Genomic DNA, 15,028 nt, shown 5'->3' on the forward strand with positions numbered 1-15,028 from the left:
GCGAAACCCGTCGACCAGCGCCTCGTTCGCTGACGATCCCTCCCCACCTCCCCCCGGCAGGCGGCTCGATAAGCTCGAGTCCAACCCCGAGCTGGACGCGCTCCGCTCCTACATCGCGTTCGCGCTCGAGAAGGCTTCGTGCCAGCAGGTCGGGCTCTGCGACCTCCTCGACGACGAGCTCCAGCTCATCTTGTCTCACGTCGCGGAGGCTAACGGATCCCCCAAGCAGCTCCTCGCCCTCTCCGCGGTGTCCACCAGGTTTCGGAAGCTCGTGCGGCAACCTGGGGTGTGGCAGACGCTGGACATGTCCGCGCACGCCTCTTTCCTGACCGATCGCCTGCTGCTGAGCATCGTGCGTGACGACGGCGCCTTTGCCAACGTGCAGCGGGTGTGCCTCGCCGGTTGCAACAGGCTGACGGACTCGGCGGTGTGCAGGCTCCTGGACGTGTGCGGCGAGAACCTCGAGTGCCTGGAGCTCAGCGACTGCACGCTGATCAGCACGTCCACGATCGAGCACGCGGCGAGGGTGTGCCGCAGCCGCAAGGATGGCAAGTCGTGCCTCGTGTTTCTCGACCTCGCCGGGTGTTCAAACGTCGACACCCTGGACGCGCTTCGATTGACGGAAACCAACTTCGAGGCGCTGAGGGAGATTAGGCTCATGGGAACCTCGCGACTGAACGGGCGGGTGCCCCAGGACGAGTTCGTCGAGCTCGCGAGGGAGCTCGAGGCGCGACGCGCCAGGTGGAGGGACGGGATTGGCAGGCGGCGGGAAGACGCGGTTCGACGCGCAGAGGCGGATGACTCGCCCGGGACGGACGTCGGGAACACCGTGACCGCGGAGGACATGATGAACATGATCGATCCCAGCGCCAGTTGCATCGACTGCGCGTGCGGTGACGCGTCACGGGGTGAGGAGATCGAGCCCTGGATCCTCGAGGGGCGCGAGAATGTTCCGGCGTGGGTCACGACGTGTTGCATCCAGCCGGCGCTGTGCGTCGTGGATTTGCCCAAGCGGGTGAAGCACTGGAAAACGAAACTCGACATCTGGGAGGAGGGCACGGCTCCGATCGCCGCTTGCGATCACGCCATGGTGATGCAGGGGAACATGAACGACCCGGGGCACCAGCACCAGCTGAACCTGCTGCCCGGGTGCGGGCACGTGCTGTGCGTGGACTGCGAGCAGCGTAGCAGGGTGCACATGGTGCGGCGGCACCTGGACAACGAGTACGTGTACCCGTGTCCGCTGTGCGGGATGGACATGCCCAACCCGGGTGGCTTCGAGATCACGCTCAACCCCTGATTCAGCGGTGCGATAAATAGACGAGACGAAGAGACGGGTTCGTCCGGGGGGACCGACAGTAAAAATAGGGACTAAAAATCTTGATAACTGGCCCGTGCTGGGAGCCGGGACGACGCGATGTTATATGTATTCTGAGACGCTGTTTGTTACGAAACAATCGGGCGGGCGCGTGCTTGTTTGTTCGTTCTCTTCTGGAAATCGTTTATTATTATGTCCAAGGAAGCTTCACTCCTCGTCTAAAGGACTATTTCCGAGGAAGTAGCCGCGAGCACCCATCAAAAAATTGTACACGTAGACTCAATCCATCATCACGCAAAGCGAAAATCGCTTACTTGGAGAGGGCATCCATGGCGTTGAGGTCCTCGTACGCGGAGAGGAGGCGCGCGACGGTGGACTCCTCGGCGGCGCGGGTCCACATGCGGGGATCGTAGTACTTCTTGTTGGGCTTCTCGGGGCCCTCGGGGTTGCCGATCTGGCCCTGGAGGTAGGGCTCGTACTTCTCGACGTACTCGCGGACGCCGTCCCACATGGACCACTGGGTGTCAGTGTCGATGTTCATCTTCATGACGCCGTAGCCGATGGCCTCGCGGATGTCCTCGCGGGAGGAGCCGGAGCCGCCGTGGAAGACGAAGTTGACGGGCTTGTCGGTGTCGAGGCCCTCCTTCTCCTTGATGTACTTCTGTGCGGCGCCGAGGATGGAAGGGGTGAGCTTCACGTTGCCGGGGGAGTACACGCCGTGCACGTTGCCGAAGGCGGCGGCGACGGAGAACATGCCGGGGGCAACCTTGTTGAGCTCGGTGTACACCTGGTGGATCTCCTCGGGCTTGGAGTAGAGGTCCTCCTGGGCGACGTCGGTGTTGTCGACGCCATCCTCCTCGCCGCCGGTGATGCCGATCTCAACCTCGAGGAAGCAGTTGATCTTCGCCATGCGCTCGAGGTACTTCTTGGAGATCTCCATGTTCTCCTCGATGGACTCCTCGGAGAGGTCGAGCATGTGGGAGGTGAAGAGGGGCTCGCCGTGCTTGGCGAAGTACTCCTCGTTGGCCTCGAGGAGGCCGTCGAACCAGGGGAGGAGGCTCTTGGCACAGTGGTCGGTGTGGAGGATGATGGGGACGCCGTAGAACTCAGCGAGGGCGCGGACGTGGAGGGCACCGGCGACGCAGCCCATGATGGCCGCCTTCTGGTCCTTCTCGTTCTTCCAGCCCTTGCCGGCGTTGTAGGCGCCACCGCCGTTGGAGAACTGGATGATCATGGGGGAGTTGGCCTTCTTGGCCGCCTCGAGGCACGCGTTGGTCACGGTGGACATGGTGCAGTTGACGGCGGGGATGGCGTAGCCGTTCTTGATGGCGTGGTCGACGACAGCCTTGTAGTCATCGCCGGTCACGACGCCAGCCTTGAGGCCCTGATGTTCGTCGAGAAGGGGGGGGGGATCGGAGGTCAGTCCGGGTGTCTCGGTGTTTTTTTTTCCGCGGGGAAAAGAGGACCAAAACAGACCGTCGTCCGGGGTTCCGGAAGGGGCGATATTTTCCCCCTCCCGGTGATCGGTCGATAACCCCACGCGGCGGGGTCGCGATCTGGCCGCGGGAGGCGCTTCGGGTGCGTCGATCGAGCCGGAGCGTTCATCAAACCATCTGGGAAGATAACGCGGGCGCGCGGGCGGGGAATTCACCCGCGCGCGCGCCGTCGCGCCACCTATCCAGCGGCGGATAAGAGACCCAGACCCTTTCCCGGCTCGGGTGAAGGAAAAAAAACTCGATGCGCCAATTCCCGGGACCCTCCGCGCTCGGCGTCGCGCGCGCGCGATGACGACGCGGCGGCGGGTCGCGCGGATGACGCGCGGACGCGTCCTCGCGAGTTATCTCGCGCGTGCGGCCGAAATCGGGGGCGGTCACGCGCGAACGAGCGCGCCAAGTGGGCGAGGCGGGGCGGCTCGCGAGAGGAGGAATATTTACTCACCGCGGGGGCGGACACAGCGGCGCGGACGGAGGTGTTGCGCACAGCCTTGGCGGCGTTCTTGCGAACGTTGAGGGTCTTGCCGGAGAGGGCGACCTTGGCGGCGAGCGCCTGGGTGGAAACAGCGAAAGCCATCGTTGCTCGAGAGTGGTGGAAGGGTGAGTAGGTGCGGTGAAAAGTGACGCGCCGATGCAACGACGGTTGTGGCTCGCGCTGGGTGAAATTCCGGGGCACGGGAGGCCAGGAAAGAGCCTCGCTGGCAAGGGATCAGAGGCTCACGTTTTCTCGCGAGCGGGTCCCACGTTTCGTACGGTCGCGTGGTGTCACGAATACCCCAATTGGCAAGACTTTTAACTTCAAATCACTGTGGGTCACGCCAAAAGACTTTTTTTTGGGAAAAATGGACCATTCCTAACCGTGCTCGCTGCTAGGAAATGGACAAATTCTGTGGAAAAGATAGACCCGGAAGAGACGAATTGCGTCTCCGCGTTTTGACACCCCCGCGAAACTCAAGAGTTGACGGATTAATTCCCCCACATGTCGATCGGAACTCGAATGAGTCATCGTTTTTGCTCTTTGCTCGGCTCGGCCGGCGCCGGTCGGTCCCCAGAAAATGCCCACGTGCGAGGCACGAAACATTACTCTCTACTGTCTGTCGTGGCCTTTCCTGCTGAGCTCGCTCCTCGCATCTTCCAGTGGCGCAGGCGCCGCGGAGCGCGGGGGCGCCTGGAAGAAAATGTCGGGACCTTCCCCGCTGGACCCCTACGCCGCGCTCGAGCTCAAACCCGGCGCGAGCGACGAGGAGGTCAAGGCCGCCTTTCGCAGGCTGGCGCACGTCTACCACCCCGACAAGGCGAGCAGCGCCGCGGGAAGAGCCGAGGCGAGGTTCAACTTCAACCGCATCACGGCCGCCAGGAACAGGCTGCTCGGGGACGGAGGGCCCGGGGGTCAGACCAGGGGATGGACCGCGCACAACACGGGCATGAGCGCGGCCCACATGGGCAACGCGAGGCGCGCGGGGAGGATCAGCAACGCCGCGTTCGCGGCGGTCCTCGCGCTGCCCCTGTGCCTCATCGGCGTCGTGAGCAACTGGGCGTTCCCGTCGGAGCAGTCGAGGCTCGTCGCTGGGACGGGCGCGGGGGGCGGGGAGGGGCACATGGGCAGGGTGAACGGCTTCTTGGAGCCGCCGGTTAATCCGTGGCTGCGGGACGACGTGGTGGAGGAGGGAAGGAGGCGGGGGATGCACAGGAAATCCGTGTACGAGCGGGTGGGCGCGAGGGTGTTCTCGCTCGCCGGCGGCGGCAAGGAGAGCGCCGCCGCCGACGCGACGCGGGGAGGGTAGCCGCGAGGACTTCCCGCGCGCGCGTGACTTTTAGCTTTCGACTTATTTAGGAAAAACGTGTTGACATGATATCATGATCATAATCGAGCGTGGGCCCGCGCCGCGTGTTTGGCGACCCGACGCCGAGAGGTTGCCGAAACCGAAAGTTTCACATCTCGAGCTCGCCGGAGTCGGTGATGACGACCTCCTTGGAGGGCTTGCCGCTCTGGGAGCCGACCGCCTCGACCTTGTACACCACGTCCATGCCCTCGAGCACCTTGCCGAAGACGACGTGGCGCCCGTCGAGCCAGGCGGTCTTGATGGTGGTGATGAAGAACTGCGATCCGTTTGTGTTGGGTCCCGCGTTGGCCATGGAGAGGTCGCCCGCGCCTGAGTGCTTGATGGCGAAGCTCTCGTCCGCGAACTTCTCGCCGTAGATGGACTCACCGCCGCGACCGTTACCGTCGGTGAAGTCGCCGCCCTGGAGCATGAACTGGGGGATGATGCGGTGGAAGATGGAGCCCTTGTAGTGGAGGGGCTTTCCGCGGTTGCCAACGCCCTTCTCCCCCGTGCACAGCGCGCGGAAGTTCTCCACCGTCTTGGGCACGGCGGTGCCGTAGAGGCCCATGGTGATCCTGCCCGCGGGCTGGCCGCCGATGGAGACGTCGAAGTAAACCTGCATCGAGCGTCGAAAGGGCGAACAGGTGAGCGCGAAGGCCGGATCTGGGGACGATGCTTAATCGAGCGAGGCGATCGGGTTGTCCGACGACGGGCCGCGGGACCGACGCGCGCGGGTTTCGGGGCGCGCACCTTGTTGGTGATCTCGGGGGGGGTCTCGCCCGCGTGCGCGCACGCGAGGGCGACCATGAGGGCCGAGAGAATCAGAAGCTTTTTCTGCATCGTGGGTGCTTCGTGCCGACGCGCGTCGATCAGAATGCGGGTCTTTGACCCTTCCGTTCACGTCCTCCTGCAGAGTGTGAGCAGCCACTCAACAAGCGCGGCCTCGGTTATCTCAGGTGAGGTGCCTTCGACCGCCGGCGAGGCACTCTCCGCCGCGCGCGACTCGCGAGGTCGGATCGGTCAGGAAACGAGCATGTCTGGTGCGCGACTCCCCTCTCGGCGACTTTCGAACCCACGCTCGCGCCGAGGCGGGCTCCCCGATACGAGCAGCCCCCGCCCCGCCCACCGCCGAGCGCCCCTCAGAGCTTACCGGATCCCAACCCTTCAACCGCAGGCGCACCCCCACCCCCGAAACCTTGGGAGCGCGCGGCCGCGACGGGCGAGAGCGTCTCCGCATCCACTCCGGCGGCGCCGGGAGACGCGCCGAAACCCTGGGACGTCCCGGGCGCGGGATCCGCCCCGTCAGGTACGCCCCCGCGCCCCATCACCACCCCCCCCCGCGTTTTGTGCGCCCGCAATTCCCGCAATTATGCCCACGCGCCGACGAACCGAACCCCACCCGCGCTCCCCGTCTCACCCTCCCCTCGACCCGCTTGCCTCCCCATCTCCCACAGCGCCGGTACCGACGGCATCTAACCCCACGGGAACCACCCCGCCGCCGCCGGCGAGGTACCGCGAGCAGGGAACCGCGGTGACAAACCCGGCTTCCACAGCCACAGCTGGCGCGGGAACCTACACAGCTGGCGCGGGAACCTACGGCCGCGCGGGTTACGGCGGCTACGGATCCGCGTATGGGTCCACAGCGTACGGGGGCGGCGGCTACGGGGGATACGGTGGATACGGCGGCGTTGGATCGTACGGCGGCTACGGCGGCTACGGGTCCACCTACGGAGGGATGGGGGGCTACGGCGGCTACGGCGGCTACGGATCCAGCTACGGAGGGATGGGGGGCTACGGCGGCTACGGCGGCTACGGGGGCATGTACGGCGGGGGCATGTACGGGCAGAGGTACGGCATGGGCGGGATGATGGGCCCCGGCATGGGCATGGGACCGATGGGCCCAAACGACCCCAACGGCCCGACCCCGCCCCCCACCGCGTGGCAGCGGATCCTGCGAAGCCTCAGCGGGGTTGTCATGTTCGCCGGCAAGATGTCGTGGCTGGTGGACGAGAACGCGCAGGCGATGCACTTCTTCATGACCGCCATGCTTCAGCTGCTTGACAGGGCGGGTTTGCTCTACGGCGAACTCGCGAGGTTCGTGCTGCGGCTGCTGGGATACAAGGTTCCGCCGAGGCCCAAGTGGCTGCCGGGGGTCGGTCCCGGCGGGATGATGGGAGCGCCGCCGGGGATGGGCGGGATGATGGGCCCCGGCATGGGAGGCGGGATGGAGGGCGCGTGGGACGGCGCGGGCGACGCCGACGGCGGCGGCGACTGATTCTTCCATAGACTCTCTCATCGAATTCAAAACACGAAACGCGCCGCGCGACTAAACCAATAACGCAAAGGAAGGGTGGCAGCAACGACTTCGTTGCCTGACGAAAGCGAAGCGCGAGGGCGATGCACCGTCGCTCAGGCGTAGGAGCAGATGTAGTGGTACTGATCCGCGACCTTGATGTCGAACGAGCTGTTTCCCTCGATCGAGAACGCGTCGCCCGCCTCCTGCTTCACCCACGCTTCGGTGCCCTTGAGCCTGTACTCGCACGAGCCTCCGACGCAGGTCATGACCTCGGCAGCGCCGGTGGTGAAGGTCAGTTCGGCGGCGAGAACGACGCCCACGGACTGCTTCTGGCCGTCTGCGGTGACGAACCCGTGGCTGATGCACTTGCCATCGAAGTAGACGTTAGCCTTGGCGGTCAGCGTGGCCACGTTCTCGATGGTCTCGACGGGCATGGCGCTCGACGGCGGTGTATCAAAAAGTGATGAACCCCTTCATCCTCGCCAGTGAAAAAGGGAGGAAGATCGCCGGGCACGCTGCCTCCTGATTGGTCAAAAAACGTCACGGATCGAAGATCTCCGTCGACGCGCAGTAGCGCTCGCGCGCGTCCAGAGCGACCGGCGAGGATGTTCCGCGTACCGAGAACGATGCGACTCGTCCTTCTCTTTGCGTTCGCCCTCCTCGCGGGCGGCGTCGCTCGCGGGGTCGACGCCGCGGGCAAGGACCTGTACAAGGTGCTCGGCATCGACCGGGGCGCGGATGACCGGACGGTGAAGAAGATGTACCGCAAGCTCGCGCTCGAGCACCACCCGGACAAGGGAGGCGACCAGGACAAGTTCGCCGAGATCTCCCACGCCTACGACGTCCTCTCCGATCCGGAGAAACGCAAGATCTACGACGACTACGGCGAGGACGGCGTGCGTCAGGCCGAGGCCGGCCAAGATCCGCGCGCGAACCCCTTCGCGGGGATGGGCGGAGGCTTCCCTGGTGGATTCGGCGGATTCCCCGGCGGAGGCGGCGGCGGCCGCCAACAGTTCACGTTCCAGTTCAACAGTGGCGGCGGGGGGATGGGGGGCGCGCGGGATCCCTTCGACATATTCAACCAGATGTTCGGCGGGGAGGACCCATTCGCGGGCATGGGCGGCGGCGGCGGCGGCGGGCGCAGGCGCGCGGGCGGCGGGCGGCAGGGCTTCGGCGGCGGAGGGCACCAGCAGCAGGAGCAGCCCAAGGATAACCTGTACGGCAAGGACAGCGCCGTGAAGAACCTGAGGCGGAACAAGTTCCCGGGCACCGACGCCAAGCACGTGTGGCTGGTGGAATTTTACGCCCCGTGGTGCGGGCACTGCCGGCAGCTCAAGCCCACCTGGGAGCGCCTGGCGCAGGAGCTCAAAGGCTTCGTGAAGGTGGGCGCGGTCAACTGCGAGAAGGAGAAGGGGCTCTGCGGCATGGAAAGCGTCGGTTCGTATCCCACCATCAAGGTCAAGAAGGGCGGGGTGTCCACCGCGTACGAGGGCGAGCGAGATCTCGCGTCGCTGAAGCAGTGGGCGCTGGAGCAACTCCCAGCGTCAATCGCCAACCTGCGCAAGCCGGAGAGCCTCGACAAGTTCCTCGCGGGGGACTGCGTCAACGCCAAGTACGCCAAGGACGGCGCGTGCGTCATCCTGTTCAGCGATCAGGTGGAGACCCCCGCGTGGCTCAAGGTTGCGAGCTACACCGCCAAAGGACGAGTCGCGTTTGCGGAGGCTCGAGCGCGAAACGAGGCGTTGGCGCTCAGGTTTGACCTCGGACAGTTCCCGGCGCTCATCGCGGTGTGCGGCGGGGACGCGGACCACACCGTGGCGTACACCGGCGAGGTGTCGCACGGCATGCTGCCGGATAAGGTGCTCGCGTGGCTCGACGCGTTCAAGGACGGCGCGGCGTGCCGGGGGGCCAAGCGGAATCCGAAGTCGGGAGCAAAGTTGGACCCTGGCGCGGATTACGGAAAGATGAAGGTTTCGAAGCTCCGGGCGATCCTGAGCGCGCACGACATTCCGTGCAAGCTCTGCGCGGAGAAGAGCGATTTCGTGCGCGCGATTCGCGAGGCCATCGCGGCCAAGGCGGGCGAGCTCTGACAGCCGCCGAGACGTGATTCTGTTCGGACTTTTATCATATCGGTAAACTCCGTCGAAGCGAGGGTTTCCGCCTACAGCTCGTCCTTGCGGCTGAAGATTGACGAGAACCCCCCCTTCTTCTTCTTCGTCCCGCCGCCCGCCTTCGCCTTCGCCTTCCTCTTCTTCCGCCGCGCCTTCTTCGGCTTTATCCCCGCCTTGTAATCGGCTCGAACCTTGTCCGCCTCGGGCCCCGACTTGGTCTTTCCCTCGACGTACTTTTGTATGCTCTCCCATCCCCACCCGGGCTGCTTGGCCAGCCACAGCATGACCCGCTCCTCCGGGTGCTCCACGTCCCCGTCGTAGAACCTCATCTCCGGTTGCTCCGTCCTCTGGCCGTTTACGAACCTGATCTCCAGCCTCCCGTTCGCGAGGTACGGCTTGGCGTGGTCCTCGATGAACTCTCGCACGCCCCCGTGCTGCCCGTACATGAGCGCCATCTGGTCCACCAGCAGCTCGCAGCGGTCGTACTTGATGTTTGGGTCGCGGTCTATGAAGCAGCACTCGCGGCACTCCTCCACCAGCTGCGTCGCGGACGCCAGGTCCTCGTCCTTGACAAACTCGAACAAGGTTTCGCAGTCGGAGCACGCGGGACCGATGCCCTCGCCGAATCCCAGCGGCTTGCACTTCGCGGTGTCGATGATCTTCAGGTCGAGCGGCTTCTTGGGCTTGGGTTTCGGCTTGGGTTCTAAGTCGGGGTCCCTCCGCGTGCCGTACGGGGGGTAGTGCATGTGACTGTACGGGGATGTACCATAGTTCGCTCCCACCGGCGTCAGCGACGCGAGGAGGAGCAAGAGGCACGCGAGGGTGCGCATCGTGAAAATGCCGAGTCACCTCGCAGCTTCTGTTGCTTCAAAAAACCAAACAGAATCGTGCCCCACCCACAGCACGAATCGCGAGACGTTCGCTCGCCATGACCGACGTCGAGACGGACGCGCAGGAGCGTCACCTGAGCTTCGATAACGAAGCGTCGTCTCCGCTCGATGGGGACGACGGCGCTCGAGGGGAGGCGGCGGCGGTCGCGGAGCCCGACGAGAACGACACCTGGGTCGACCCGCGGACGGGCGAGGTCTTTCACAGGCTCTCGCCGTTCGAGCGAAAGGTGGTGTCCTTGGTCATCGGCGAAGGCGTGGAGCGTCTCAAGCTGCTGCAGGAGCTCAAGGTGGATCCCGAGGAACAGGTGAGACGACGAACCCGCGCGCGAACCTCACTGACCCGCCCCGATCGCCCCGACCCACACCCGTCGCGCGATGTTGCCGGATTTGGCTGACCGAGCCCACCGACCCCACCGTCCGCGACCCCAGGCCGAGGAGCTCTCCAAGGCGCAGGGCGAGACCATCAGCGCCATCATGAATCGTCAGGCGGAGCTCGAGGAACGGTTCCAAGCCCTGCTGCTCGAGCGCGAGGAGATCAACAGGGCGGACCTGCCGATGGCGCACGCGTTGGCGAGAAACAAGGAGGAATCGCTACGAGTCGCCGAGCAGATGCGCGCCGTCACCGAGGAGCTGTGCGCGAACCTCAAGGGCACCCCCGACGTCAACGCGAGCATCCTGGCAACGCAACAGGCCATCGCACGGGGCATGACGGTCATGTGCAGCATCATCGAAGACGTGGAGCGCGACGGGACTTGGCCCTCGCTCAACGCGTTCAATGCCGAGATGGACGCGGCGAAGGCGGCGGAGGAAGCCGCCGTCGCGGAGGCTGGCGAGGACGAGGGCGAGGGGGAGAGCGAGGGGCAGGAGAAGTCGCTCGAGGAGAAGAAGGCGGAGATGGAGGCTGCCGAAAAGGAGACCGCGGCCACCATAGAGGCGCTGAAGAGGGAGATTCAGGCCAAGCTCAAGTCGAACGCGATCGAGCTCCGGTTTTTGGAGGCGGATCTCAAGGGAAAAGGCGACGAGGAGTCGCAGCTGGCGCGGCAGAGGATCTCCGAGCTGGAGCGCCAGGTGGCCGAGGCCGAGGCGCTCATCGAGGAGGAGCAGTCGGTGCACAAGGCGACGTGCGAGTTTCTGCAGAACCGAATCGACGCTCTGAACAAACAAAACGAGGAGACGCAGGAGCGGCACAAACGCATGAAGGATGAGATGGAACGGAAGGTCGCGGCCGCGACGCAGGACCGCGAGGCGGCGGAGAGAGAGCTCGAGGAGGAGAAGGAGCTGTACGAAAAGGCAAAGGCGGCGTACGACGAGTGGCTGTTGAAGAAGGAGACCGAGCCCGTCGACCGAGAAGGAGGGCAGGAAGGAAAAGGAGGGCAGGAAGGAAAAGGAGGGCAGGAAGGAGAAGGAGGGCAGGAAGAATAAGAACCTCCGCTCGAGAGGCTAAGCGAAGTTTACACCGAAATATGATCTCTACCCCACCACTCAGTCCATGGTCAACGCCTTGGTGGCCATGGCGAGCGCACCCTCGTACGTCTTGTTTCCCCCGATGAACCCCGCCGCGTGCACGAAGATACACCCCTCGATCCCGCTCAGCTCGTCCAGCGCGGAGTCCCGGATCCCCCGCCACGCCGCCGGCAGCGGCTTGCGGTTCTCAAACGAGCTCGGCATCAGCGGGATGGCCTGGATCCGCCAGTTGCCCTTATCGTCCTCGTACAGAGCGTACTTGGGCAGCGGGCTCGTGCCGCGCTCCGCCTCGAGCTCGAACAGGTGGTCCTTCCACGGGCAGTAGCACGGCAGCTTCAGTATCTCGCCCGAGGGGTGAACCTCCTTTGCGGTGTCCAGCGCTTGCTCGACGTGTTTCCGCGCCGGGAGCCACGAGAGGCCGTAGTACTTGACCGCGTCGTCAAACTCCGAGCCCGTGAGCGCCACAGCCTTGGTGAACTGGGTCATCTGCGTCGCCGGCGAGCTGTCCTCGTTCCACGCGGGGTTAAGCTTCCCCACTCGGGCGCTGAGTCCGGTGTTGTCCGAGTACTTGGCAGGCGCGTCGGTGTCGTACATGTTGACGCCGTTGTCGATCCCGTCGACTCCCTCGATGAAGGACTTGTACACCTTGAGGTAGATCTTCTCCACGATGGGGTCGGACTCCGGCAGTGCCAAGGTGGTGGCGACGATCTCGCGGCCGAAGTGCTTGTACACGAGGCCCGCGGAGGAGAGCTTGGTGACGAAGCCGTGGCCGAAGATCTCCTCGAAGCCGCGCTGGTGGTGATCGAATCGATTGTTCTCGGGCTCGTACACGGCGCCGACGTCGATGACGATGTCGCACGCCCCGAGGGTCTCGGGATCCCGGGAGCGGACGATCTCAGCCTCGCGAAACTGCTTGGTCTGTTTGAGGAGGTAGCATCCGAGAGCCTCGTCGCAGTGGAACGACCCGTCGTGGGTCCCGATCTTCGTTGGCGCCATCCGCTTGGTGCTCATGCAATACGCGCGCGAGAGGGCGGCTCGTCCGCCGGGGAACGAGTGCTGGGTGAGGGTGGGTCGGAGAACCTTGGGGAGGTTCGGTCGGAGGCAGAGGCGTGCGGCTGCGGCGAGCATGCACGTGACTGCGCGGGTCGAAGTGGTGCGACGGGTGGCGGCGGCGAATCCGATAGATCTGACAACGACCGGCGGTTCGACGATCTCTCAATCCGCGTGGGAATCCGCGTCAGATAAAGCGCAGTTTCCGAGGGACACAACAGGAGACGCCGGGCACGGGAACTGACCCCCCGGTCTCGGTATCGCTCGCGACGTGAACGTCAGAGCGAGGTGCATCGCCACATCCGTGCGCGAACCGCGTCGAAACCGCGCGTGCAGACCTCAAGACGACACCTCCTCCTGTCGGGACGCGCCCCGAATTTGTTAAAAAAGCCCCCAAATGCCCGCGCAACAACACCAACACCATGTGGGCGTGGGCTCCAGGCTGCTGGAGCTCATGAAGCCCGACGGCGTGGCGCAGAGCGGTCGAGTCGTGCCCCATGGTAAGCATCTCTACGGCGACGCGGGCGACGGCGCGGGCGCCGCGGGTTTCCGCGAGGAGAGCGACACCATGGGGGTCGTCCGCGTCCCCGCCGACAAGTACTGGGGCGCGCAAACGCAACGCTCGCTCCAGAACTTCAAGATCGGCGGCGAGAAGATGCCGATGGAGATGCTCCGCGCTCTGGCCATCGTCAAGCACGCCGCGGCCACCGTCAACGAGCGCCTCGGCAAGCTGGACTCCAGGCGCGCGGAGGCGATACGCGTCGCGGCGCGCGAGGTCATCGAGGGTAAGCTCGACGATAACTTCCCCCTGGTCGTCTGGCAAACCGGCAGCGGCACGCAGACGAACATGAACGTCAACGAGGTCATATCCAACCGAGCCATCGAGATGCTCGGCGGCGTCGTGGGATCTAAGGACCCGGTGCACCCCAACGACCACGTCAACATGTCGCAGAGTTCCAACGACACCTTCCCGACGGCCATGTCCGTGGCGACGGCGTACGAAGTGCAGGAGGGCTTGGTCCCGGCTCTGCGATTGCTACGGGACGAGCTCGATAAGAAATCTCGCGAGTGGGAGAGCATCGTGAAGATCGGTCGGACGCACCTGATGGACGCGGTGCCCATCACCCTCGGCCAGGAGTTCGGCGGATACGCGCAGCAGCTCCGCAACTCGCTGCTCCGCGCCAAGGCGGCGATGGTGCACTTGACCGAGCTGGCCATCGGCGGCACTGCTGTCGGTACCGGCCTCAACTCGCACCCGAGGTACGCGGAGCTCATGGCGCAGGAGATATCGGTCCTCACCGGCTTGCCGTTCGTGTCCGCGCCGAATAAGTTCGAGTCCCTCGCGGCGCACGACGCGCAGGCGGCGTTGTCCGGCATGCTCAAGACGATGGCGCTCTCGCTGTTGAAAATCTCAAACGACATAAGGATGCTCGGCAGCGGCCCCCGCGCGGGCCTCGGCGAGCTCAACCTCCCGGAGAACGAGCCGGGGTCGTCGATCATGCCCGGTAAGGTCAATCCCACGCAGTGCGAGGCGATGATGATGGTATGCGCTCAGGTTGTCGGCAACGACATGGGCGTGACCCTGGGCGGAGCCGCGGGATCTCACTTTGAGCTCAACGTCGCAAAGCCCCTCATCGCGTTCAACAACCTCCAGAGCATCAAGCTCCTCTCGCAGGCGTCCGTCTCGTTCGCGGAGAACTGCGTGCGGGGTATAGCGCCCAACCTCGAGCGCATAGACGAGCTCATGCGCTCGTCGCTGATGCTGGTCACCGCGCTCAATCCCCACATCGGGTACGACAAGGCTGCGAAGATTGCGAAAAAGGCGCACAAAGAGCGGACCACGCTGAAGGAGGCGGGAGTTTCGCTCGGGATTCTCACCGCGGCGCAGTTCGACGAGTGGGTGAGGCCGGAACTGATGACGTCGCCGGAGGGCGAGGGGGCGGGACACGCGGGGTTGGCGCTGGCGTCGTCGTCCAGGCTGTGACGTACAGGTTCGCGGGGCTCTGGCAACTTAAATGCTGATACTGTCCTCGGCATCCGCTGCTTCATCGTGAGTCGACTTGAAGATGACTAATGAACTCATCCCTATTCGTTCGCTCCACGACGTGCGTGCGCGTTGTTTTGGTGTTCGACGCATCGCGCACGTCGTGGAGCAACGTAAAAGTCGACTCACGGGAAGCGGCGGCTGCCGGCGACGCGAGCGCAAGTTGCCCGAGCTACGGCGACAACTGCTGTTTTGTCATGTTCGTGCAACGAATGCAGATTGCATTCCCGCCTTGCTTCCACGACGAAGCAACATTCGTTGCACTAGAAGCAGCAGTTGCCGCCGCCGCTGCCGCACCATCTCGGCGAACTTCACGCGGCTGTTCATTTGTAACGATCAAATCCCAAACGCATCGGTCGAGTTTATCTTTGAAAAAAAGAAGCAGTCGATGAAATTTACCCATTCGAAACCAAAGTCGACCCGTTGAAACTCGATCACGGAAAATTTTCGTGTGGACACACGGCGACGTCGGCCAGTCGTCCGGGCACTCTGTGGGTCGCACAGCCCACGAGGGTCGGGCGTACGCTCCCTAGTTTCAC

The 15,028-nt window shown here is 64.5% G+C and overlaps 12 protein-coding genes across 12 annotated transcripts; 7 read left to right on the top strand and 5 right to left on the bottom strand.

Moving 5' to 3' along the window:
- Positions 1 to 304: 304 nt before the first annotated feature.
- On the top strand, positions 305 to 1,300 carry MICPUN_50916 (predicted protein; the record flags this gene model as incomplete). Its single annotated transcript, XM_002503476.1, has 1 exon — positions 305 to 1,300. The coding sequence occupies one exon, from the start codon at positions 305 to 307 to the stop codon at positions 1,298 to 1,300; it is 996 nt and encodes a 331-aa protein (XP_002503522.1).
- A 117-nt stretch (positions 1,301 to 1,417) lies between these two features.
- FBAII (fructose-bisphosphate aldolase, class II) lies at positions 1,418 to 3,420 on the bottom strand. The gene is made up of 2 exons (XM_002503826.1): positions 3,257 to 3,420; positions 1,418 to 2,702 (listed from the first exon to the last, which is right to left on the bottom strand). Exons 1-2 carry the CDS (start codon positions 3,386 to 3,388, stop codon positions 1,629 to 1,631), a joined length of 1,206 nt encoding a protein of 401 aa, XP_002503872.1. The 5' UTR covers positions 3,389 to 3,420; the 3' UTR covers positions 1,418 to 1,628.
- Positions 3,421 to 3,866: 446 nt separating this feature from the next.
- MICPUN_59919 (predicted protein) lies at positions 3,867 to 4,595 on the top strand (the record flags this gene model as incomplete). Its single annotated transcript, XM_002503477.1, has 1 exon — positions 3,867 to 4,595. One exon carries the CDS (start codon positions 3,867 to 3,869, stop codon positions 4,593 to 4,595), a length of 729 nt encoding a protein of 242 aa, XP_002503523.1.
- A 42-nt stretch (positions 4,596 to 4,637) lies between these two features.
- Positions 4,638 to 5,476, bottom strand: MICPUN_106992 (predicted protein). Its single transcript, XM_002503827.1, has 2 exons — positions 5,385 to 5,476; positions 4,638 to 5,250 (listed from the first exon to the last, which is right to left on the bottom strand). Exons 1-2 carry the CDS (start codon positions 5,472 to 5,474, stop codon positions 4,744 to 4,746), a joined length of 597 nt encoding a protein of 198 aa, XP_002503873.1. The 5' UTR covers positions 5,475 to 5,476; the 3' UTR covers positions 4,638 to 4,743.
- A 155-nt stretch (positions 5,477 to 5,631) lies between these two features.
- Positions 5,632 to 7,378, top strand: MICPUN_59921 (predicted protein). Its single transcript, XM_002503478.1, has 3 exons — positions 5,632 to 5,674; positions 5,809 to 5,940; positions 6,089 to 7,378. Exons 1-3 carry the CDS (start codon positions 5,668 to 5,670, stop codon positions 6,907 to 6,909), a joined length of 960 nt encoding a protein of 319 aa, XP_002503524.1. The 5' UTR covers positions 5,632 to 5,667; the 3' UTR covers positions 6,910 to 7,378.
- MICPUN_59922 (predicted protein) lies at positions 6,907 to 7,364 on the bottom strand (the record flags this gene model as incomplete). The annotated part of the gene is made up of 1 exon (XM_002503828.1): positions 6,907 to 7,364. The coding sequence occupies one exon, from the start codon at positions 7,362 to 7,364 to the stop codon at positions 7,044 to 7,046; it is 321 nt and encodes a 106-aa protein (XP_002503874.1). The 3' UTR covers positions 6,907 to 7,043.
- A 178-nt stretch (positions 7,379 to 7,556) lies between the features above and the next one.
- On the top strand, positions 7,557 to 9,020 carry MICPUN_59923 (predicted protein; the record flags this gene model as incomplete). The annotated part of the gene is made up of 1 exon (XM_002503479.1): positions 7,557 to 9,020. One exon carries the CDS (start codon positions 7,557 to 7,559, stop codon positions 9,018 to 9,020), a length of 1,464 nt encoding a protein of 487 aa, XP_002503525.1.
- A 71-nt stretch (positions 9,021 to 9,091) lies between these two features.
- MICPUN_59924 (predicted protein) lies at positions 9,092 to 9,871 on the bottom strand (the record flags this gene model as incomplete). Its single annotated transcript, XM_002503829.1, has 1 exon — positions 9,092 to 9,871. The coding sequence occupies one exon, from the start codon at positions 9,869 to 9,871 to the stop codon at positions 9,092 to 9,094; it is 780 nt and encodes a 259-aa protein (XP_002503875.1).
- Positions 9,872 to 9,969: 98 nt separating this feature from the next.
- On the top strand, positions 9,970 to 11,353 carry MICPUN_59925 (predicted protein; the record flags this gene model as incomplete). Its single annotated transcript, XM_002503480.1, has 2 exons — positions 9,970 to 10,236; positions 10,361 to 11,353. The coding sequence occupies 2 exons, from the start codon at positions 9,970 to 9,972 to the stop codon at positions 11,351 to 11,353; spliced, it is 1,260 nt and encodes a 419-aa protein (XP_002503526.1).
- A 60-nt stretch (positions 11,354 to 11,413) lies between these two features.
- MICPUN_83839 (predicted protein) lies at positions 11,414 to 12,391 on the bottom strand (the record flags this gene model as incomplete). Its single annotated transcript, XM_002503830.1, has 1 exon — positions 11,414 to 12,391. One exon carries the CDS (start codon positions 12,389 to 12,391, stop codon positions 11,414 to 11,416), a length of 978 nt encoding a protein of 325 aa, XP_002503876.1.
- Positions 12,392 to 13,013: 622 nt separating this feature from the next.
- On the top strand, positions 13,014 to 14,429 carry FUM-2 (fumarate hydratase; the record flags this gene model as incomplete). Its single annotated transcript, XM_002503481.1, has 1 exon — positions 13,014 to 14,429. The coding sequence occupies one exon, from the start codon at positions 13,014 to 13,016 to the stop codon at positions 14,427 to 14,429; it is 1,416 nt and encodes a 471-aa protein (XP_002503527.1).
- Positions 14,430 to 14,511: 82 nt separating this feature from the next.
- MICPUN_59928 (predicted protein) lies at positions 14,512 to 14,916 on the top strand (the record flags this gene model as incomplete). Its single annotated transcript, XM_002503482.1, has 1 exon — positions 14,512 to 14,916. The coding sequence occupies one exon, from the start codon at positions 14,512 to 14,514 to the stop codon at positions 14,914 to 14,916; it is 405 nt and encodes a 134-aa protein (XP_002503528.1).
- Positions 14,917 to 15,028: the final 112 nt, after the last annotated feature.

The sequence above is a fragment of the Micromonas commoda genome, chromosome 7 (assembly GCF_000090985.2).
Source record: "Micromonas commoda chromosome 7, complete sequence".
Taxonomy (NCBI): Eukaryota; Viridiplantae; Chlorophyta; class Mamiellophyceae; order Mamiellales; family Mamiellaceae; genus Micromonas; species Micromonas commoda.